General features: G+C 38.3%; 1 protein-coding gene across 12 annotated transcripts in view; it reads left to right on the top strand.

The window, feature by feature from the left end:
• DCAF6 (DDB1 and CUL4 associated factor 6) overlaps positions 1 to 25,022 on the top strand; it is an 83,455-nt gene that overhangs the window by 644 nt on the left and 57,789 nt on the right. For all 12 annotated transcript variants that reach the window (XM_083820490.1, XM_083820495.1, XM_083820494.1 and 9 more), the window contains exons 2-4: positions 12,081 to 12,142; positions 17,370 to 17,462; positions 22,758 to 22,943. In XM_083820490.1, coding sequence (XP_083676616.1) covers positions 12,081 to 12,142; positions 17,370 to 17,462; positions 22,758 to 22,943 — 341 coding nt within the window. The remainder of the gene's footprint in view (positions 1 to 12,080; positions 12,143 to 17,369; positions 17,463 to 22,757; positions 22,944 to 25,022) is intronic.

Genomic DNA, 25,022 nt, shown 5'->3' on the forward strand with positions numbered 1-25,022 from the left:
TTTTTTCCCCTTTTTTGGGGGGGTAAACTTGTCAAAACCCTCATGAGCACCAGTACAAAATAAAGCAGGTTATACGTCTGTATGCTCTTTTGCAGCCAGCAAGGCAAAAGAGAGCTCTCACAGCAAGTACACCACTAACAACGCACTTCAGAGTGTGTTGGCAGATGTGTGCCACACATCTGATACCTCTATGCTGACCCATCCACCTGGGTAATGTTCTTATACTAAAATATAACATACAGGGAATGCCGGAGGTGCCCGGGTATTGGACAAATGCACCTAAGAACTCACTGCCGTTTCTTATTTGCTCTGTGTTTGAGTTTCATGTGGTCTGGCAATCAGGTGGCACTCTATTTATAGCCTCTTCTAGCCTTCAAAAACAGCTGCTCCGAGAGCGATCTGCACATCGTGTCGTACCTTCCCAGGCAGATAGCTCACTCCGGGAATTTATGTCCTTGCAAAACTCTGTCTGGTTTTGCAAGATCTCTAAATAACTGCCCTGAAACCTTGTCAGTTCAGGACAAAGTTCCAAAGGAAAGTCTAGTGCAGATTGGGCACTAAGTGCATGCCTGGGACATGTCCTTTGGATCGTTATCATTCCTTAAGAGCGATTTCCCCATGTGGTGACAGAAGGAAAAAGTGGGTCTTATCAGTGTATCTGTGTTAGCTATGTTTTCCTCAGCATTTGTGGGCTAATTAGTCTCGATTTCAGACAGTGCTTGTATTTGAAGTCTCCAGAGAAAGCCAAGCTGCTCTAGGAGGCTGTCAGTAGCACTCTGCTTTCATTCACTTGGGGCAGTGGCTTAGCCTAATGCTAGTGGGAAGAATCCTGCTGCTGGGCCGTGGGTGGAAGCTGAGCTTCCTGCTACTTCCAGTTGAACATCATAGTGCTTTTATGGTGAAAAACATTGGCAGCAAACCTTAGTATCCAACTTAAATTCTGCCTTGAAACTGGCAAATGAATTTAGGAGGGCAAATGTAATTACTCAGAGACGGGCTAGTTTCCCCAGAATCCCAAAATCTTTGCTGCAGTTTTTTTGTCATTGTGCAATGTTTCCGTGACTAATGAACACATCGGTTCTGATAGAAGGCGAAGGGTTTGGTGTTGCCAAAATGAGGACCCACGTACAAATGAACTATGGTAATAATTTATCTAGAGGGGTAGCAGCCTGGGTTTATTGCAAGAAGGAAGTGGATCCATAATTCCTTTGAAGTATTTAATGTGACAGCTTTATTTGCTTTTCTGTGAAGGGTCGTGCCGCTAAGGATGGCTCCGTGTAGCTGTGAAGAAGACTGAAGGCTTTTTTTTTTTTTTAAATTAACTGGCGTAGTAGGTTATCCACAGAAACTCCATTAGTCTAAAATAGTTTGCAGAGAGTAATCAAGTCCAAGGTTTTCAGAATGATTGTCAGGAATTGTGCTTGGTACAATAAAAGTGAGTTTCAAAATGTAAATTCTCCATAGCTTCTGGTACTCTTGTTTGCATGGTTTTCTATCATCATCTTTCCTTGCAGTATGACATTTTTGAGCTTTCTAAATTTGTTAGACACAGTGTTGTGATGCTGTCTGCTGAGTTTCCCTCCCACCTTGATAAAGAAAACTTTCATGTTCTAGGGCAGTTTTTGTCAGGGAAGCATATCTAATAATATGGCTTTCTCATCCTGTTTTGTAAGATTTAGAAAAGGTTTGAAGTCTATACATTTAAGGAAAGAAACTACCGATTTTCTTACAGTAAGGCTCGTTTTGGTCAAATTGTGTAAAGCTTCAGCTGCTGTTGCTACAGGGAGAACTGCAAATACATTATTATATAGGTAGAAAATGGGAGAACTTACTAAACAAACCAAGCGCCATTCGCTCCCCCTCTGTCCCAGGATGAACCATCGCACAAACCAAAACTAATTACAAATTTAAAGCAAGTTAGTTGCACTGTTCATAGGCAGGGATGAAGAACAGGATAGGCCACATCAGCTGGTAGGTGTGTGGCCAACCATGTAGCTTTGATATCAGCCGTGTTCCAGCTCGTTAAGTTATGAGTTTATAAACAACTAATAACATAAAACTAGTAGCAGCTTACCGGATCCGCAGGGGTAGGATTGGGCGTTGCTGTTGAACGTCTCATTCGTCCTGAAATAAGCTGCCCAGGGAGTGAATTTCCTAAAGTACCGTAAGCTCTCATTCTCTCTGTTGCTTTTTCTTGGACCAAACAAAACCAAAAAACCAAACAAACCACCACCCAAAACAAACAAAAACAAACAAATAAAAAACCCCACCCCAAAACAGCAGAGATGAAAACCTGAATGTTAGGGAAAACAGCTAGAACACAGATATGTTATTTTCCCCAGCTTTCACTACAGTTGTATTTCAACATGTGGCATCTTAGTCTTTGTAAGTACCACAGAGTAATAAGGGCCAGGCAGCATTACAGTTACCATCTTTGTACTTGGAGATGGGCACAGAGTATTTATTCAGCCCTTCATCTTTAATTCTTTGCATAATGCTTTTGATGTTTGGTTATTTTCAGGTGCGCTGTTACATTTCACGTCCTAAACCTCTTGCATGAGTTTTCTTCTCCAGCATCAATTAAAGAGACTGCATCTGTCACAGCTAAAAACCATAATTAAGGGAGGTGTTTTATGCTGATTTTCCTTCTACATGTCTAGCAAATTAACTGCTGCTTGAAAACGGAGCCCTGTAAATTTGCCTGATTGTCCGATCGCAAGGGCTCGAATGACTGCTCTCTTCACGTGAGTCGTTTAGCTTCCTGACGCACATCTTCCATTGCGCCTCGGTGTGTGTGTGCCCAGCAGACCAGCTCTGTATCGATGTGTGCTTGCGCACACCAAATGCTTTGTGAAGCTGAAGATTTTTGGAAGATGCAGCTGTACTCCCCAGATTTGCTTCGTTAGTGATGCTTTCTGAATAACAGAAAATAGCGGAGTCAGAATTGAAGTTGGCAGTATGATGAATGAGTGAGAGGAAAATATTTCTTTGAAACAATACCAAACACCTTTAATGTGCTCAGTCTATTACGTGTATGGCTGCTGGATTTTCAGTGGTTGTATAGAGAAGTTTAAGATGTGTAAGAGCATTTACAGGAAAAGAATGCTGCTTTTTAATTGTTAAAACACCAGAGAGTAGAGTGAGTAGGTATTGCCTCAAATTGGCTGTGGATTTTTTTTTCTTTTTCTTTTTTTTTTCTGTTAGTAAAAAGACTATACTTGGTGAGCTTACAGATGGGCAATTGAGAGAGTGGTGTGTCACTGAGACCTGTTGGTAACAAATTCGGTTTGGGGAAGTTTAATGAAGAGACCAAGTCTGAAGCAAATTCCCTAGTACAATCTCATTTAAGCTGGTACCAAAGAATAGACAGGCACAATGCATATGTATAAAACCACTTTTTTAAAATGTTGGGGTGATCCTACCCCATAAAGATTAATGATTTTTTTTCTAGTTCCAAATAAATCGACTGAGATAATCAAGGCAGCCACTTTAAAGGTTTTAATAGAGTGATTTGTGGAAAGCAGCGTGCTGTTGATAAAGCAAAATAAAAAGTGAATCATCTGGAGAAGGCAACAAATAAAGAGAAGCTGGCTGGCTATAACTCGATACGTACCAGAGAACCAAAAAGGGATGTGAGCGAGGAGGCAGGACTGAGGCTGGTTCGGTATTTCTGGTGTCTGAGTGTTGAATGCTCAGTTCTCGTTACGCTGTAACCGGCTGTCTCTTATTACCCCTGTGATTATTTCACTTGTAGGTGAATTGAGTTTGGAAGGGGAGGTGCAGGAGCCAGTTGTGCCTGGAAGTAGCGTTGCCATGTGGCATCGCACAGTGGAAATTTGCCAGCCTCTTTTGCTGCTGCCCAGGGGGTCTTTGTTTGTGGTTGGCGATGCCATTGACCTGACCTCACCTCGGTTACGTCTTCCTTGTGTGCTACTGTGGTTTGATTGTTACGGTTTGTGTTACTGCTTCTGTCTCCTAAGTTTTGTCCCACCTTGTTCCTACTTAAAGTAGGACTTCTAAAGTGATTGCCAACACCTTATTACATTTGCTGTTAAAAAGAAAATTGGTACAAAGGATATGGGATTACTCGCTGCTTTCTGTCGCTTTCTTTTGAAATAAGAGAGTGAGATTGGTAGGAATTCAGCTTCTGTTTTTATGTATTAACATCAATTTGTGGAAAAAATTATTTTCTGTCCTTCAGAAATTCAAGAGGCCTTTTGAGCAGTTGTCACTTTTGCATGACATGGGCTAAACTATTTTACCTTTTAAAAAGGGATTAACCTTTTGTGTAATATACATAAATAATATGTAATATATATAAATAATGTGTAATATATAAATAGTGTACTATAGTCCCAAGACTTAGAATATATATGCAGATATCTGCATATATATATATATATATATGTCCATTCATATAATCAGTGTTAGGATGCAAATATATTTACTTCATATCCTTTGGAGTCTTAGGCAGCTGGAGACCGTAGATCTGTGTGTGCTCTAAATATCTTTTCATTCTTTGATTGCAATATTTTCATTGAATTTACACTGTATGCTTTTAAAGACGCTCTTTGTACAAAAAAATGTATTTGCCTTGTAAGTGACTGCCTGTGTCTTGATCCTGAGTGGTTCAGACAGCTTCATCATTAAGTTGCACCTTGATCTTGTAATAATGAGCCCAGGATACATGAAAGCTGTCTCTTGCTGCAGAAACAAATCGTGTACTGGATTTGTATTTCAAGATGAGGCAGTGATGTGGGAGATCCCTTTGATATCTTTTTTTTTCTTTCTTTTCCTTTCTTTCCTTCCCTGCAGTCTTCCTCCAGTTGGATTGTTTCCATTAAGTGCATTAGGATAAACACTGAGTACATTCGTGTTTAGTCACTTCTAAACTGTTGCACTGCAATACGACGAGTTCTTGTGACTTCACTTGTGGTTCCTGATCTTCTATGCTTTGAATGTCCCCAAAATAGTCCAGTAGGGTATAACTGATCATGTATCAAGAAGTAGTTGATACTTGAGACCAGCCCTGTCCTGGCAATGCGGAAGAAGATCAGTCCGTGTATAAAGTATGCCAGTCTTGAAAGCAAGCTGGATTTTTCGGTAATGAAATGCAAGTCTCAGCTTCTTCTTGTCCATCTTTGAGGCTCAGTGAGTCACTGAATCAGACGTGTCCCAGATGCTTTGGTATAGGTTGCCTCATTAAATATTGAGCATAAATATCATGAGATGGAATCTGAGTAACATCTGTGAATTTTAATATTATTCTTCGGTGATGTGCAAGCTTTCCTCAGGAGAACTGAACGCGTAAATGCTGCTGCTCTCTATTTTGCAGGAGGAAGATGAGGATCATGCTTCCCTTCCTGTGAACTGAATGTGGTCTGAGCTGTCAGCAATGTTTGTCCAGCCTCTGTTCAACTACTGAAACTTCACCACTCTAGAAAACTATTACACAAAACCAGAAAAATCCCTCCTTTTTTAGGTTACATTGCTTTGAGGTTATTTTTCCAGTAGTTCCCATTATTTACCTTTCCTAGGAAAGAAGGAAAAATTAGGTTCCTTTTTCATTTGTTTTTATTCTAGAAACACTGTTACATCTTGAAATCTCTCTTCAGTAAAAATTGACTCTCTGGAGTTAAACAACCAGTTAGGCTGGTTGTTTTTGTCATTTGCATATAACTTATTGCACCAAGCAACTTTTAAAAGTAAGCTTTTTTTTTTTTTTCTCATTAGCTTTTGAATCCCCACTTCTAATCTAATTTACGTCACAGTGTTGCTTGAATAGTCATCTACTAGCAAGGCTTTGATTTCTACTTTAGCTCAACTTCTGACGTTGTCTGTTTTTAAACTCTAATCCTGGGCAATTTCCAAGCGCTTACGCTTGTAATCTCACAGCGATATGTAGCTCTATCTGCTATGGAGTGTGTATATCTATGTCTACTTCACGTCTTCCCCCAAATATGACAGTTTACAATTCCCATCCTGCCTAGGATTAGACAGCATTTTTTAATTAGGTAAGTGTGCAGAATGGTATAAGCTTTGATTTGGTCCCAGCCTGCCCAAATTCTTGCTTTTGCTGAGACATCTTTGTGGGAAAGGCAGACTGCTTTTTTTGCCAGAAGGCACGTCTCTCTAGATATGCCAGTAAGCTCCTATATAATCACTTCCTAATCTGTTTAGAAGTGTGGGTTGAGTTAGCTTAGGCAACTTTAAATAGGAGACTTTTATTTACCCCAGAGCCTTGGTCCAAACCCGGCAAGGGAGTAACCACGTGGTGGTTAGTTGTGCTGGCTGCTGAAGAGGCAGCAGCCGCTGATGGGCACCGAAAGGTGAATGCGAGGACTGGCAGCAGCCTTCAGCCTGCTTGGATGTGCTTAAGAGCAGATTCCCCTAACTTTTTCTTTGCTTCCATTTTCCATGCTCTGGTACTCATCTGAAATGCGTGGAGGTGGCAGAAGCTCGTGGTTCTGCTGCCAGCCATCCTCACTTCTGCGCTGGGGCAGTCATATCCCCACTTCTGCTTCACAGACATCCTCTGCTCCTGCTGCAATACTGAGCTCCTCGTTAGCCTTGGGTGCTACAAGAAGCACTTGAGAAAACGACACCGAGTACCTGATGTCATGAAGTGTGTTTCCTGAAGTTCTGTGAGCAAGGCCCATGTTACTCCGTTCATACCACGTTAATATTGTGGTATGTTAAGACATCTAAACTTGCAATAGCACCGTTTCCTCCAGCTTGCAACATCCTGCACACTGTTGCTTTTTGCCTTCAGTTAGTGGAAACCTCTTGACGAGAAGAAAACAGGGCCCAAGTGCATTTTTCTTTATCTGATGACTATTCAGTTTCATACTGGTATCTGTTTTAGAATTTCGGGTCGTTTATGTGAGAGACGTGTTTTAGTGCTTGTGGAGAAAACAGAAAGTGGTTTTGCATTGGGTTAATCATATATCCGGTTCATCACACAAGCTATTTCAGATAGGTTTGTGTTGAGAAAAGTCTGTTGGTACCTGTTATCTTTTTGCCTTTGGCTGTCTGTTGCATAGATACAGCTTCTCTTTGTATTATTGCATAATTTCTTGTCCTCAGCTCTGTAGAAATTAGAAATATTCATCACATGATATACAAATTTCCAATGCCTTTTATCTCACCGAGTAGCTTGCGTATGATCACTGGGTTACTTTAAGTACCTGAATGAATATCAAACCTGCTGAAAACTGCACATTTTCCTTTCTCCTGTTGCAGAATCACACTGATTTATCTTCTGCTCAGCTACAATCTGGTGTGAGAGCAATACAAAAGACTTTGCTGTGGACAGCGTGAGTGGGACAGGATAGCTGTCAGAATATGGTGTACTTGTGAATGAAATCCACTTAGTACTTGCCACTGTGGCATGCTCACTCACAAGCCAGTACTTACAATATGCTGATAAATGCCACCTCTAAGACAGGTAGATTTACAGCACACTTGTGCCACTGCGAACACCTTAAAAATTGACATTAATGCAAATGAATTTTATATATTAAGTACCTTTCAAGCATAAAATGTGGTAGATATAAAACAGCAAATAAACAAGATATCCATGACTATTTTCTCTGCTTTAAAGCTTAAATGCTTGTGGCCTTATCAGTGGTGGAGCCCAGTGGAAGCTTATATTCAGAAGCAGACACTTTCAGAATCTGAAATACGTGTAAAAGTCAACTACAGACACTTCTACTGATGCAAACAACTCTCATCTGCGTCATTACCTGTACTAACTTACTCTTGCAGTTTTGGTAGAAGAAAACCAAAATGGAAGTATTTTTCAGAATGGTTATTAATTACCCTAAAATATATAACGTTACCGAGCCGATTAATTTCAGTGCATCTAATTTTGTGTTTCTTTTGCTATACAATTCTGTATCTAAATGCTCACCAAGAGACTTTATAGGCCTGCTGGATTGTAGATCAGGGCACGTTGTCCTGTCTTACGTAGTTTCAGTCTTAGTGCTAATATGTGAAATTTCTGCGTTTCTTTATACATGAAGCTTATTCTGAAATATGTCTTGGGTTTTAAGCGCAAGCTTGATTAACACTAAGTCACCTGGTGCTGCGTGTTCTGTAACAAAGCTCTTGCAGATTAAAATGGCAAGTAGATATCTTCATAGAAGTTAAAAATATTTTGTGTTTCCATACAGCGTTCAGACCTTTAGGTTTGCTAAATTATCATTAAAAGCAGAGAATAATTTAGGTTGTCTGTTTTGAACTTAAATCATAAAGAAGTAGTTGTCCATTGTAACTTGAAAGTTGCTTTTATCAACCTTTAAAAAATTAAGAGTTATCATATTTTTTGGCATTTATACAGTAGCACAGAACAATTAGGAAATATAATAGGAGGGCTCGATCAAAGGGCTGTGGGGTCACGCTAATGGATGTGGTTTCTGGCAGTACTGGTAATTCACTCTCTCCTTTGATAAGCTGCTTTCATTTCGTGTGTCACAATCTGTGTCTGTAAAATGGGGCCACTCTCAGTCAATGCAGCTAATAAATGTTTTTTGAGATTTCAGTTCATGTTCAAGGATTTTAATGTTTCTCGATGAAAGTTAATTTAGTGCTTATTGTTTGTAGTCCTGTTAACTGCATGGGGTAGTTCAGTTTGGTGTGTGGAACATTCAAAGACATTTGCTAAGGAAAATCGGTGTGTTGAGACACAGATCGAAAGTTATCCTCAGTCATTGTGCGGAGTTTGACATAGCCCAGCGAGATAACCCGTTTACAAATTACCTGGACTGGCCATCTTTTCGTGAGTTGGCTTTGCCAACACGTAAACTCTATGCTGGAAAATCAAGAGTGGTTCTGAAATGCTCCTGGAGTGCAAGATAACATGTGCTCTGCATTGGGAACAGACGCTGACGCTGTTTCAGTTTTAAAGTAGGGCATTTCAAATGTCACAGCAAGCGAGCACCGAGGGACTTGGCCTCGGGAAGAGCCAGCTTGACATAAACGCGCGTTCATTTGACAAACAGGATCTATTACTGCTTTTTGGAATAAGGCTTGTCTTCAGTTGCTCATGCTGTGGTAGCGCAGCTTCGGATCAAAGTTTGGTTATATTGCTGTATAGCACAAACACACTTTCAAGTCTAGATCTCCTTCGTGAAATGATCTCGACTTTTTCAATAGGAAATTCTGGAGTACAATTTCAAACATACAAAGATCTTACGTGCTTGAAGAGTTAAACTTCGCTGCTGTCACCTGTTCTGAACTACCACTGACTAAATCACTTACAAAAGAGAGGTACACGTATTCTTGCCAAAATATCAATGTAGAAAACACCTGACCAGCAATTGGTAAACTGAGGATTGTAGCTGAAATGATGTCATAACTGTTACACGTGGGGAATGTGAGGGACACTGTGGTATTTTAGTATTTCTCCCAGAAGTGAGACTGGACCTGTGTATACGTGCTCAAACCCCAGAGTTAGGTCATTCTCCAGAGAGGCATGTGTGGCAAGGCATCGTTTGGTTTGAAGCTGTGTGCAGGGGAGCACCCTGAAGAAATACTTTAAAAGTGTGCAGTTTCTCTTTTGCCTGCTTTCCCGTATGTGAATTCGCATACTGAGTGTCTCAGGGTGGGGCTTCTTCCATGCACAGAATGTGGCCATGGAAATGGTCCTATAGTCCCTAGCTTAAAAAAACTCAAAAACGTAGTGAGGTACTGCATGGAGGGTGGCACTGTGCCTTGAGTCTTCAATAGTGTTTCATGTTTGGTGAAAAAGGGTGGATGGACAAAAACTGAAAGTCTTACTGATGGCTGCACTGAAAGGGATGCTATCCCTTGAAGCTTCAACAGTGCATCACGTGTGTTGAAAATGGGTGCGAGCAGTGCTAGCTTGAGAGCTTTCCAAATTTAGATGTGTAAACACATCACACGGAGGTCACTGTTGCCATTTGAAACTTCACAGTGCTTTGTTGATTGTCAGTTGTTTCTCAATAGGTTCACCTAAAGGGTTTCAAAGGAAACCTCTTGCATGTTCTGCTGTCCAGTGAGGTGGTCTGTGCTGGTCCCTATCATAAACAGGCCTTACTCAAATAGGGGAAATTGGGTATTGAAGCATCCTCTCACGTTTGAATTTTTCATTTTCTGGTGGCACATAGTTGAGGAGAAAAGAAACATTTTCTGGCTCTTACAGAGCCCGTACATAGTGTTGGGGGTAAAAAAAAAAAAGGGGGGGGGGGGGGGGGAAAGACAAACCAAAATGATAGAGGTCTTGATGCCAGAAAGAAGTACTCTAGGGGCTTTTGTCAAAAGACTATCTGCCCTATCTTGTTAGCTGGAGGGAGAGACAGGAGGGCTGCCTTCAGTGGGAGATGGAGGGAACGGGTAGCCACTGTGTTACGTGAATGAGAATTAAGAATTTGCCAAGTGTCTTGTCACCCTGGAGAGCAGAGCCCTTGCTAAGCGGAATTTGACTTTTAGAAAGTATAACGAATAAGAGTTGTGATGCACCTGGAGTGAAATGGGGATGCAGTCTTATTAATCATTTATTAGCAAGATAAATGGTATTGTGTTTTTAATGGTATTGTGTTTTTAATGATGAAAATGTGGAAGTTGCAAAAATATTCAGGTGACAAATGAGAGAAAACCCTAGTATTTATTTATGGCTGAAATTTTTTATCAAACCAATAATTTTAAGGAAGTTATTGCTGCAGTACAAGGAAGATTTCACTAACTGCTAACTCAGCTTTTAAAAACAGCAAATGCAGAGATGATATCTTCAGATCTCTTTCTTCATGTAGTTCTGTTTTTATTTTAGGGAAAAAAACATTTGGGATCTGTTGGTTCCAGTTTTGAGTGATAAGATAAACTAGAAATAATCCATTCTGTTGTCTTATTATTGAGTTGAGTACTTTATCACATAGAAAGGCTTTGGGAAGCAACACATTTTAACATTTCTTCAGTGCCCCTTACTTGTGTTTTTTTTTCTGTACTCTCTCTGTTGAATGCTCATTGCACCACCTGATTTATCTGTAGATAACAGCCCACCAACAATACAGAGAGGGTGTTGGAAAGAAGTTTAACTCTACCTCTTCTCTAACTCATACCTCATGCTCCCGGTCAGGTGCTTGGGATTGAGGGACCAGGCACAGATATCAGGTGGTCTTTTCCAGTTCAGGATTGTATCTGGGGCAAGTAAAAGACACAATGAGGAAATGAGTAGATAAAGGAGAAATTATGGCCCCGAATTTCTGCTGGAGTGCCAGAGGCAACAACACTGGGCGCTGAGATGGGGTCTCCTTGGAGCTGGACCAAAACAAGTCATGAGATGTAGGGTCTTCAGGTGCAGGGAATTTCTCTCCCTGTCTCCTTAGTTTCCTCGAAGGAAAGTTAATTTTGAATGAATTCAGTAGGTTTGGTATTCAAAAACAGTACAGCCTAGCATCTTTACCTAGAGGTTTGTTCTCAGAGCTATACAAATACAGGAAAAAATAAGATAACGTCCTTTGAGCTTAAGAGGCTGTAGGATTTTAGTAAAAAGATCGAGCTTATCAGTGTTTTCCTTTTCTGAACGTCTTTTCCCAGGATTAAGTTCATTATAACCTGTTCTCATGAAACACAAGCATTCTAACCTAATATCTCAAATTTTCATTTAATTTAAGCACTCAGCTTAGGAAGAGGTCATGTTGTTTTCAATACACTGTTTTACTTGCTGCTTGAGACCTGAACACGTTCTCCGTCGTATGCCTTATATGATAGGTCATACTTCTAAAACTGTTATACTTGCTGTCTTCAGCTAAGTTGACCAAAAAACCCAGAGGGTTATTTTCAGCATTCTAGCTATTATTTTCAGGAGAAGTGTCAACCTGTGAACCGTGCACGTCACCATTTCTACACTCTTCTCAAAGGCGATAGAAAAGCTAGCAAATGCGATGCTTGTCATATTCATTTCATTCTCATTTCATAAATGTTTCTTTCAAGACTTAGATTTATATTCCAGTTCTTTCTTGTTCAGGTTTTTACCCATTAGTGCCCATTGGTAGGGTCTTAATTAGTTTCCTCAGTGTTACCGTTTTAATAGAGTACGTAATTAGTATTTTTCTTCACAGGGAGAAGAGAATTTATCCAAAGATTAAAACTTGAAGCAACCTTGAATGTGCACGATGGATGTGTAAGTGACTTGTTGCTTTTTTTCTTTGTTTGATAAAAGATGTTAAATTATGACTTCGTTACCACAATAATAGTTCCTTGACTTGGGAATGCAAATTCCATGTATTAAGGCGGAGCTGGAAACCTCTGTGTATTGAGACCTACATATGAATTCTGTAGGTATTTGTTTCTTCTTAAGCATTTGCCAATTTATCTTTGAAGAAAAACAAAATCCCATTTCTATACTTTAATACCCATCCTGCTATGGAATGAGTTAAGCATGTGTTTTCCTGACATAGGAATTTATCTTTTCAGTTAGAACTAACCTTAAACTTTAGAGTGGAATCTGTAGCAATTTTTGTGCTATGTTGTTATGTGTTTTTGTTGTTGTTGTTGTTGTTTGTTTGTTTCGTTTGTTTTTGTTTTTTACTTAAATCTCTATTAGTGTTTTAAGTGATTTGTTTTCCACACTTAAAAAGCAAATGATTAAGTGCTGCACATTTATTTAAAGAGACAAAGAAAAAAATAAGCCTCCCCTGAAAGGCAAAAACATAGCTAGAAATATTGCTTATTTAAATACTTAATTTTTGAAAGTGCTACGAATATTATAAACCATATTCTTAAAAAAAAAAAGTCAAACTAGGCACACGGCAGAGAGATTCCTTTTAACATCCAGTGGCTGCATGCTCTAGCAGAAACACTGTTTCTCATTTATCAGTGACAGAAAACAAGCTGGGAATACTTGCCTACATACAGAATTACTGGTGTAATGAATACCCTTAGCTCTATCCTCTGAACAAAGAAATTACAGCTATTGTGGTAGAATTCTTTGCTATATTACCTTTGACAAATGGAGCAGAAATTCAGGATTGTTAAAGCATTGTCTTTGTTGTAGAAAATATCAGAAAAGTGAAGGGTATAAAACGTGAAAACACAAGTGTAAATTTATTTAAAATATTGTTCAAATGTAAAATTTCTTTATGTTTTAAATTAAATAGTGTTACAATTGTTAACTTCAGTCACTAGTAATTTTAAAGAACACGTTAAATAAAATCTCACCTTCTGGTTGGAGTTCAGAAGTAGGATCTTAACTTATGTGCATTTTTGAGAGACGCAAAAGACTGGGACAGGCAAGGATTAGAATTGCTGTACCTAAAAAGTAGGCTACTCTTGCTGTACTGACTGCTGTTGTAACCTTAATGTTCTGCTGCAGGTGATGCTGGCTTAAATACCAAATGCATTAATTTCTCTCCTTCCCCTCCTGACCAGAAATGTTTTATGAATCACACTGTGTAGAAAGTTACTTACCAGTTTTTGTAGTTAAGACTGTAGCAGTGATTTTTATTTTGAAGATTCTTTTCTAGTAGTTTTTCATCTCAAATGTACTCCTCAAAATGCTTTTCCTGAAGTGTTGTTTAGTTTGGTTGTTGTTGTTTTCTTTGCTTCCTTGTAAAAATAGCCATTTGCCCCTATAAAATGGGGAAAACAGTAATACTTTGCTACTTGTAAAAAAAATAAAAAATAAAAAATTGAGTGACTAATCTGTATTTTAGTTAAGTACCTTGGTGTCATGCAACAGAAATTTCAAATTTGGTGGTGCCTGGATCTACCTGGTGGATATGTATTTGAAAATGCAGTTTGAGTTTATTATGTTAGCATTTAACATATGCTTTATAACATGTGCCTAACTTAATTATTTTGCTGGTGGAAAGTGTTTTAATTCTGAATTTATAGCATTATATACAGGTGTTTAAGATATTGTTACAATTTGAAAAAAGGTCTTTAGAAGTTAAATTTACAAAGCACTCAGTATAGTATAATTTACAAACCATTCAATATAATTTCTTACTGCTTGCTTTAAGAAAAACCTGCAAAATAAAAGTAAATGCAGAAGTAAAGTAGCAATTGCAATACGTATTCTTGCAGCATTAATATTGCCATAGCACCTTTTTGTTTGGGATACGAGTATTTCTATCTCAGAGTTTAGGTACTTTAGTCTTTGAAACAGTGCAGTTTTCCACTCCTCTCATCTCTTACATTTGTTCTTTAACTTCACTGGAACAGACCTCTAGCAGTAATAGGTGAAGTAATTAAATTAGTCTACCTAGCCACCAATGTCTGCTGGGAACCTTATCACCCTTCCAGGGTGTAAATTTGCCTCTTTCAACGCGATTCACATTTTCTGAATGAGGTCACATGTACCCCAGAAGTTGCTGTTTCTGGGGTTATGTCTAAAGGGAGCTTAAGGTGGCAAGGAGCTCAGCTGCAAATGTGTAAAACTAGGTGAGATGCTTTCTGTATGAGGTGGCCAAATCTGACGGAGAAATGTTGAGAGTCAATTTAGACCAGCAGCAACCAAGGGCGAGGAAAGCAGAGAAAACAGTGATTTTAAAACATATTGAATGGGAAAAAATAAATGTAGATAGATGGTGCATCCTTTGATATGAGGAAATACTACATTTTAAATTAGAGAGAAGAGGATCACCTGAAAGAGTAATTTCTCATTTCTAAGCATATTCAGTTCAGTATCAAGTGTTAGTTGTTGATCTCTTTCAGCACAGCATTTCTGAGCAAGTCGCTTTTAAACGTGGTCCTTAAAGCTATGCTTAAATGACTTTAGGAAGTGTGTTTAACATGTGGTTAGAATGTGTAGTTTTCACTTCTTCCTCCATAGTTAACAAGTAATGCCTTTTCGCCCCTTTCTTTAGTTGGGAGATCTTTCTGATTTTCTGGGTCTCTAAAGACATTCTTACTTTCTTATTTCCTTTTTCCTTTTCCTATGCTGTTGATCTATCCTGCTTACAGAAGAAGGATAGGAGTGAGGAGTTTGCTTTTTCAGTCTCAAGGATTGGCTGCACTGCCTCTTGCATTGTCTTTGAGGAAAACCCAAAGATAGTAAACTTCTTAACTATTCGATTAATGAATTAAAAGTGCTTGCTGCTTCCTTTCAAGGCTAGCCAAGAAGCAAACAAAATTAGATACAGATGATAGCGTGGAATACCTAATAGAAAAAACAAACAAACAAAAAAAGCACTAATTACACACCCTCTGACCTTTTCATCTTATTGGTAATTTTCTGTCATTTGTGTTTGCCATATCCTCTGCTTTGGCCCTAGCAGGGAGAATTTCAAACTCTTTGTGTAGTAACTGTAATGTTATGCTTTTAGTTTGGCATTGAGTGGCCTGAAGGTAATAGATATGTAGCTTTTCTACACTGTTTGGAGATACAAACCAGTTTTCTAGCTACTTCTCATTTATGATGTATTTTACTAGTGGGTTTTCTACCTTAGAATGGGACATGAGGACTTTTTTCTTTAATCTGCCCTCATTGACCATCTGGTTTCATTGTCCATATACATATTTATTGGGGTTATTATTCACTGTTGGTCAATAGGATCTACTGAAGACTGAGAAGTGTTCTGTATTAACTGATCAGTTATTGGAAGGGAGTACTCACAGGGGGTAGGGGAAGGAGTCAAGCTCATTCCACTGAAAGGCTTCAGTGATTTTGCCAGTAATGCTGACAAGGTGTTCTGGTACAGATTAAAAAGGCAGTATGGTTTGCAGACTTCTAGCACAGATTTGGTTATCTCACTTAACGTTTTTTTCTGAACCAAGTTTGGCTTGGGTAGGGAATGCTGAAATTGCTCAACCCTGAATGAAATCAGAATTTAGAAGGAAAATATTGATGTCTTGTTTAGGCTTGCGGAACTGCAACTCAGATAATTGTTGTGCCTCCCATTTGCATCTTCCTATATTCTCTTTGCTTTCCTTTCCATCTTTTTTTTCTGGGGGGGGGGGGGGACATCTCCTCTCATTTGCTTAGTTAGGCACTTATGATCACCCTAGTCATTCTTCTTCATAACTTCTCATTTCAAATGGACATTAGTAGAAATTGAGAATACGGGAGCGGGATGTAAACCAAAACTGCAGTGTGGATGCAGATCTGCTGTGCTTGGATTTATACGCTGACAGAATGATGTTTGCTTTTCTGTTCATTTCTTAATGGTTCTTAACATTGACTGCTGCTGTGCATTGTGCCAAGCCTGCTATAGGCATGTCTGTTGTAACGTTAAGGTCTCTTTTCTGATTTTTTTTGAGTGCCTATTAGAGTTAATGTACAGCTCCCCCATGAATATGTCAAGTTCTGGTAATTCCTTTTGCTTGCCCATGTGCCCACATGATCCATCCATGTGAGCACCTAATTCTCATTTTGCAACTTTGCTTAATTAAGGACCCCAGCTAAGCTTCTGCTTAAAATAGTGACTAAAACGGGTATTTCTATTTTAAGCAAAAAGATTTGTGTCTTTCGGGCTCAGATTAAGAATGAGACATTTGAATGAAAAAGGAAGCATAAGAAAAGGACGTAGAAAAAGTGAAGGGTGGTTTGACTGATGATATGGTCCACTCTGATACATCACAGTACAAGAGTTATCCTGCTGACAGGAAAGAGCCAGCGGAAAGTGTTGATGGCTGCTGTTTGACAGCTAAAGCTATTTTAGAGGCTATTTGAGATAAGAATGGCCATGCATGCAGTCTCTGGTGCTTGCGCATGAGCTGCTGCTTGAAGGCAAACCTGCCCACTCTAAGGATACTTTCTGAGCTTCCTGGATTTTGAGTGCATTTACAGCTTTGTTTCATTAACACAGCATTAAACGCAGTCTCGTGAAAAAGAAAATTGGTTGGGAAATATATTGTAAATTTTCCCCCAAATGATCTGCACCTCAGTGGAGGATTTGGATTTCCCAGCATGCTCACACGCCTCAGAGGGGGATCTGGGGTGGGTTCTACATTGCTTTTCACAAGATCCCTGGGAAGGTGTGGTGACCAGGAAGCAATGGATGCTCAGAATTTGGATGATGTGAAGATATAATGATGGGAGTGTTTTGATGTCCTCTAGTTCAAATTCAGAGAAATGTGTGGAGTATATTTGCTACATGAAAACACTGAATATGTAAAATTGTGGGACATGAGGCCTTTGTGTGAAGGTATAATTTTCCTGATGGACTCTTCAGGAGCAAAGGGAGCAACTGAGTTGCAAATGAAGAGGCCATAGGTAAAGCAGGTGATTCCCTTATCAGTTTATTTTAAAAGTACTTTGTGTGTGCTAGCTGCTTAGAAATGAAGTCATTTAAATTGCATTTGTTAACTCCTTTTCTTTGTGGTGTTGGATAAGTATATTATTTTGATGTTTTAATATTCTGAAAATTGTAATGCAAGTCTAAAAAGATTTTTGTTAATTCATGCAGGTGAATACAATTTGCTGGAATGATACAGGAGAATATATTTTATCTGGTTCTGATGACACCAATCTGGTAATTAGTAATCCTTACAGCAGAAAGGTAGGTTTGTTTCTGAATACTTATATTTTTCAAATATGTTTTAAGTTGTTATTTTTCAACAGCAACTAATTATTATCTGACAAAGATAATATCAGGCACTTTATAGTGTTTTATAAATGAGAATAAAACTTCATGCTGCTTAAAAAACTTAGTATTCTAATCCCTTGTGACTTTGGTATTATCCCATTTTACGGTAGGTGGTCTGACACAAAAGGAACAAGGTCTCACAACAGATTAGTGTCAAAATTAGCAATAGTATTCAGTAATTGTGAAATCTTTTAGTCAGATGACTTGTCTTCATTTTAGCTTTAAAATATTATACTAGCTTCTGCTGTGTAATATACCAAGTTGTCTTTTTGTGTAACATTGTTGAAATGAAGTGTCAACCTTTATTAAAAAGTTATTACCATTTGAAACGACATTGCTTTGTGTGTACGCGTATGAGGATGGAGAAAAATTTGTGCTGAAGTAGGGGAAGCAGGTTTGTGAAGGTAAGTGCTGTAAAAATCTCTGCTTTTCCACTTCTGCACTGACATGAGTTAAGATCCAGTCAAGTGACTTCCAGTAATATCAGCTACTTGTGTCCATCACATGGTAGCAATGTTCCATACTTCGCTCTTGAAGGAACTGCAGGTAGTTTGCAGGAACAGTTACTCTGCATGTATCCTTCAGTCCTGGGGATCCTATGCAGCAATGTTCAGGTGAAGTCTGCTCTTCCATGCTTACTCAGAACTTTTTGAGAAATAAACCCGGAAGAGGCGCTGAAAAATTAAATACAGAGGTAGAACCAAAATATGTGGTTGGTATGATGGAAGAGAGTTTTAATAGGAGGTTGTGGAGGCAGCACTGCGGAGCTGTGATGGAAAAACAGTAGTGATTTGGAGTGATGCCTACAGGTAAGGCCCTTTTCCTTACTTCCCCAAATGAACCATAGCTTCCAAACTTGATCTCGTCATTTCAACTGTTGGTGCCAATCTGACAAAGTCCAGATCAGTGTCATTAGACCAGAGAAGAAGAGGTGTCTGAGACCATTAGGAAGAGGATGAAGGATATAATTCAAAGTGTATGTTATCGGAGGGACTTCAATATATCACTGTCTGGCAACTGTTTAATTATCTTATTATGTAATAATATTCTAACACTTTAATATATGCAGCAACTTAAGCTTCATGCTTCCATGTGAAGATTTTGTCCCCCTCACCCCACACTGTGTACTACTGCACCACTTAAGAGAAATGAGAAATGTAGGAGATTCTTTGTTTTCCTGTTTTTAATTCAGCGGAGTTATTTTGCTTTTAAGTGCATTTTGCATAACAGCAGAGCAGATAGATTTTCCATATATGCAAATGCAATTATAAAACAGCAGGTACTAGCAAAAAGACCTAATAACCAGTGTTGTTCCTGAAATGTAGTAGAGGTATGATTTTTTATTATTATTATAGTAATTTTATTTTTAAATGACTGTTACAATTGTGTTAGCTTATTTTCTCTGGCGTAAATAACAGAATCAATAGAGAACAAATTGGAGTTGGTACCAGAACTCTGCTGTAATTCTGTCATTTTGGCTGATATCATTACCACCGTATTTTCTGCTATGAGCTAGCTGGATTAGCTGAAATAGACATCAGCCATCAATATCGTCTTCTGTGTTAGTAAAATATTCTGTTTAATAAGGAAGCATTTATTCTTGTTTACTTGTCATTTGCACCAGTGTTGAGTACATAAGTCCAGTTTTTGTTGTGTATGGTCAGAGAGAGGTATTAATTGTTACTACGTGCCTCAAAAGGAGAAATTTTCCAAATAATATTTCTCAAGTTTGAATAGGTTTTATATTTGTGTTGTTTGTGCATCTGAGGAGGAATGTATTACTGTGATTTCTACTAGTAATTGCAAGTCTAAATCAAAAGAGAAGTGCTTTGTTATACCTTGAGATGGCTGAGAATAATTCCTTTTGTGGATCTTTTCTTTCTCATTTGATTTCACTCCACCCACTATAGCCTACTTACCTCCATCAAAATAAATGTTTTAGGCATCTCAATGTATGTCCCATCCCTGTCCCTGTGGGGTGTCCGTCCGTCCGTCCCCCCCCCCCCCAAAAAAAAAAAAAAAAAAGAAAAAAAGAATTGGCTGGAGCTAAAGCTCTTTATGCCACAAGTACAGAAAGATGGGAATTTGTGTATTTACGTCAGGTTGAGCGCACAATTTTCAAAGCCTTTAAATGTGGCCCAAGACTTCTCTCAGCTAAGACTGTGTTTACACAGGACTCTTACCTGTAGTTACGCTCAGGATTTTTGAATCTGTAGGTTTGCCTTCAGAGAGGGAAAGGGTCCAGCTTGTGAGAAAGTGTTTTAGAGGCTTTGGAGTGTGCTTAGTGGGACTGAGAGTTTACATCTTTTCCAGAGTTCGAATTACTACTTTTCACCTGAGGATGAGGGGCTTTGAAAGGGACAAAGAAAATACTGTTGAAGTGGCTGGATTGTAAATGATTCTGTGCTAAGTATCTTGAATGGGATCTGTAACTACGTCCTGGAAGACTTAGGAAACCACTGATATTTGACTTGCATTTGTTTCAACAGGCCTCTTCAAAAAGTGAGCTAAAGTGGAAGATAAGTAAAACCACTTTTTAAAAAAATGTTTTTTTTTTTAATGGGACTTTAAGACTTCTGTTTTGTTCATTATGGTAAAAAGGAAAATAAAGTCACCATAAAGAGTTTCCACCTGGCTATGGAACTTAAACATTTCAAGTTTAAAAAAGACAGCCTGGTAGCTGCCACAAGTTCTAAAAGTGCATGATCAAACAGGCAATTTCATAGCTTAGTCCTTTTATAAGAAAAAGGCCAAACAGCAACGTTGTGGGAAAAAAAAAAAAAGAACAACAAAAAAACACAACTACAAAGAACAACTTTTTACTTCTTCATTTACTTTGCCAAAATGTGCTCATCTTGTGTAGTGTTTCTTGGAGCAAAATATGTGTTGTTAGGGAAGTAGTAAGCCTCTGGGATTGCTACACAAGTAAGTAATCATGTCCCTAAGATGTACTCTTTGCTCTTAAGAGATGCAATTTGAAATCTTGAATTTGTTGCCTCTTCAATTGATTTTCTGTGTAATATATTACTTAAGCAATTGCAAAAGTTGTGAAGATATTTGAATTATAGCTAATCAAGCCTTGAAACATGTTTAATTTTTTTGTTAATCTTTCCCCCTGTTTTTACTTGGTTGTTAATTGTTGGTAGCCTATTGTATATTGGTAGTAAAATGCCCCAATGGAGTAAGACAGTGGCATTTACACTGTGTAGCTAATGCTAGGCTTTTGGGGGTTGGCTGTCTGCATTTAATTTTCTCATCTGTTTTACAGCCAAAGGACAAGCAACTTTTTTGTAACAGGTGCCTCTCTTTTTCCCCGCCTCCAAGGCGGTGTAATAACCAGAGCAGAAAGGGATGTATAGTGCAAGTCGAGAAGGGCATGGAAAATCTGCAGATAATAAACGCTGTAATACTTTAATACTCTTTATTGCAATACTACGCAACATAGTCAGGATCTCGAGGGACAGGCAAGATTGGGCCGGGTCTGCCTGTGACAAAACTCTTTCCTTTCCTGAGAACATGTCACCACATATACATTTCTGAATGCTCTTTCAGTTTACTATGGAGGAGAGAAGAAGAGAGGGAAAGAAAAATCTAAGTTTATCTGAGCTTGAGGGTAATCATCAAATGTAGGTCTCCACCACATCTACATTGAGATATGCATATGGGGGAAACTGAAGCAGCAGATTAAAATAGATTAGCTATTGACTGAATGAAAAGCAAAGGCATTAGCTTGGGGTTTGTGAGGAATAAAGGTGAAGTTTCAGGAAACACGTGTAACTTGATGAGAGAAGGATAAAAAGAAGAAGGCTGCCTTGCCTGCTTATATTCAGTGATAGGGAGGAAGCAGCGGAGAACTGGAAAGGAAATCTAATATGGTATAGTTTAGGCTTTTACTAGGGAGATCAAAAAGGATTTCTTGTCAGGTCAAAAATATTTCTTTCACAGTAGCAATGACTGAAATCAGAGGTGGGATTGTCAGATGACACCTCTTTAAGCCGTGAACTAGGGTACCTTATGGACTCCTTGTTCTAAGTTACTTCTTTGAAACGAGTTCCTCATTTCTTTTGAATATCTAGGTTTTTAAGGTTTGCAGTTAAATGGAGAAGTCTGAACAAATCTAAACTGAGGCACATTTATTGAAATAAAATGAATTGATTGTATCTCCTGATTTTTTTTTTCCAATAATGAGCTTTGTTTATCTTAAAATATGCAGATACACAATCTTTTTTTGTGTTTATGTGCAAATTGTTTAAAAGCCATGAAATACTGTAAATACTTGTAAACCTGTAAAATATTGCGCACCAGCTATTGCTGACAGAGCAACTACATTTGCATAATGTTTTCTTTGATTACGCTAACTGAGTGGAAATTTGGAAGTGATTTTGTTACTGTAAACAACTTGGTATGTATCGTTAGTAGTGGTAAAAAAAAATTGGTTTAAACGCTACAGATAGGCAAAATAATGTAAGTACAGAATGTTCTCCAGTGTACAGGAAAGCACATGAATGATTTTTTAATGTTCTAATAGCCTAATCAAAATTATGTTAGGAAACATAAAGAGTCATCACAAAATGCTTAAAACCAACTGGAAAGTAAATTATATGCTTCTCTGCTGTACTGTAGATGGATGACATTCATTGAGACTGAATTAAACTTTTAGTTTACTGCCTGGTAGTCATGTTCTTAGATTTTTATTTGACTGGTTTCAAAATATCCTTTCTTATAAGCTTTAGATCTCATTTTAAAGTGGATTAATTTTAAGGATAGTATCAAATTTTAAAGTCTATAAAGTTGGCTTGGATTAGAATGCCTTATTCTTCTTTACCCACAGTATTCCGGATCTTTTAAGTCTCTCCTCACTGCCATGCAGGGTGGCTGCATTATCCTGCACTGATGTTTTACTTTGAGAAACCTGATGTGATACATAGCTAGCATTTTAAAAAGAAAAGGTGGAAGGTGTGTTCCAGTTCTTTCATTTTGCAGAGTACTTTGGGCAAGTGCGTAAGTGAATGTCTCTTGTGGAACCAATTTGTTCTTAGAAGAAACTTGGTGTAAAGACAGCTTTTCTGTTCTATTGGCGTTAAACTATTCATCACTGGCAGACTGTACGTAACTGATGTTTTATAGTACCAGAGTCTGTATTCTTTTGCCATTCTTTATTTGCTTTAAAAAGGTTAACCTGATACAGCCTATCTTTTTCTTTCATAGGTTTTAACAACCATTCGCTCAGGACATCGGGCCAATATTTTTAGTGCAAAATTTTTACCATGCACCAATGACAAACAGATTGTATCTTGTTCTGGAGATGGGGTCATCTTTTATACTAATGTTGAGCAGGATGCAGAGACCAACAGACAATGCCAGTATACGTGCCACTATGGAACCACCTATGAGGTACCTTACAAAAGTATACAATAATTTTAAAAGAGCTAGAATACATGTTTTCTTTTATTGTTTCACAAGGTTTTAATCAGGTGATGAAAGCTTTATTTCAGTAAGAATTAAAGAACCTTCCTTATACCTTTTTTGATTTTTTTCCTTACAGAGTAGGCTTTAAAAGAGACCTATTTTATCTAAATGGAGGTTTTTCCAAAAGGGAGTGTCATTAAGACCACCTTCTATAAAAATACATTAGCTGAATGAACCTTCACTAAATTAATTCTCTGCAGAGCAAAAATGGCTTAAATAGTGCTGTGAAGTTCTTTCTGAAGTTGGTGATAGGGAAAGGGGTGATGGCTATGTTTCACTTCTTTATTTTTATTCCCCTCCCCCCCCCCCCAAAAAAATAACCAACAACAACAAAAACAACTCTTCACCAGTTTAAACCTTTTTCACAATTATAATCCTAAGAAACTGCTATTTAAAAATGTATGTAAATAACTTAATCTGAAAATGTATTTAAAGTTTTAGGCAATTTCTCTATTTTGTCATATATTAACAGTTTATTTGTAAATTTAGATCCAGTGTTTTCAATCTTCACTTGGAAGTTTTGGTCATATAAATAGGCAAATGAAGAAGCAAAGTGTTACTTCAGTTAGCAAAATAATTAATTTACGTACTTATTTAAATTACAGTAAAATCTGCTGCTTGTAAAACTTATTTTTAAAATAGGTGAAATTATGCTATTTTCTTCTTATGTCATGAATGTTCCATAAAAAAAATTAAGTTCCAAATCCATTGCTTTTGTTACCATTTAGCTCAGATTTCACTGGAAGTTTTTACATCCTTTTCTTTTTTGTATGTTAAGTGAACAAAGTATTTAAAAAATTCTGTTAGGTTATGACTGAATTTGGGTTGTATGAAGAGGTTGTATGAGCAAACAAGATGGCTGAAGCACTGCTAGGATTCATTTTTGATCATGTAACAAGTGTCCTTGCAGTTGATATTAAGTGTTCAATTAAAGGATTTGTCAAGAAACATTTCCTGCCTGCCAGTGGCCTTATAGGTCAGTCAGTCCAGCAAACCCCGTGGTATTCACTGAGTAGATGTTTATGGGGTCGTAGGTGTTTTGTTTGTTTTATGTTTGTTTTTGCCTGGGTTTAATTCAAAATTGTAGTCTAAGTACTAAATTTCAGTTTTGCAAAACTGCATCCCAGGCTCACATTGTCTGCTTTTAGTTTTGAGATTGCTTTGACTGAGGAACTGCCATTCCCTTTGAATAGCATCAGTCCTGTGGCCCTCAGCCAGAAGCTTAAACTGCCTCAGTTGCCGCTAGAGCTGACTATATATAGCAGCGTGTATTAGTCTTCGGGTTCTGCAGATTGATTGGATGTGCTCTGTGCCTCAAATAAAGCCTGCCTTTTCATAAGAACATCTGGAGACAAAGATGCTGTTTCTTAAAGATGAAATGTCCTCAGTTGAGGATGGGTCAGTGTTCTGGCTTCTTGGGGAAGTAAGAGCCTCCTTGCTGGCTGGCTGGCTACAGAGTTGAGGAGCAGCCAGTTACTGGCTCCGCTGGTACCTCTGTTTCCTGGGGTATGGTATAAAACAGCTTTTGGGCTTGGAAATAGGAGAACAGTTATGGACACTGGGCTGAGGAGACAAGTGGGTGGTGGCAGAAGTGTCATTAGAACAGTGGGTCGGGGTGCTTGGAGTTTCAGGGTCACGGGTAAGCTGCTATGAGTACTGTAAATGGAAGTGCTGGTGGCAGCATAAGTATCGCCAGGAGAAGTCACTGTGGCAGTCCCAAGTTTTGGTTTGCCTGAACTTGGGTTGACCGACAGTTTGGTTGATTACATGAAGTGACTGAAACCAGCAAATAATGTGAAAAAGAGGGCATTACTGTTGTTTTGAATGACAGCATAGGATACTGTTTTGGTTGTCGTTAGTTACAGTTAATGGAAGGTATGTCCAATTCCCCTACATGACACGTATTTTAACAATTGCCTTTTTGACATTAATTTTCTTGGTCTGTTTTGCACCACGGTTTAACATAACAAAAAGTTAATACTTTGAGCTATCTTCAAAAAGTTT

The sequence above is a fragment of the Anser anser genome (genome assembly GCF_964211835.1).
Source record: "Anser anser genome assembly, chromosome: 1".
NCBI classification, from domain to species: Eukaryota; Metazoa; Chordata; class Aves; order Anseriformes; family Anatidae; genus Anser; species Anser anser.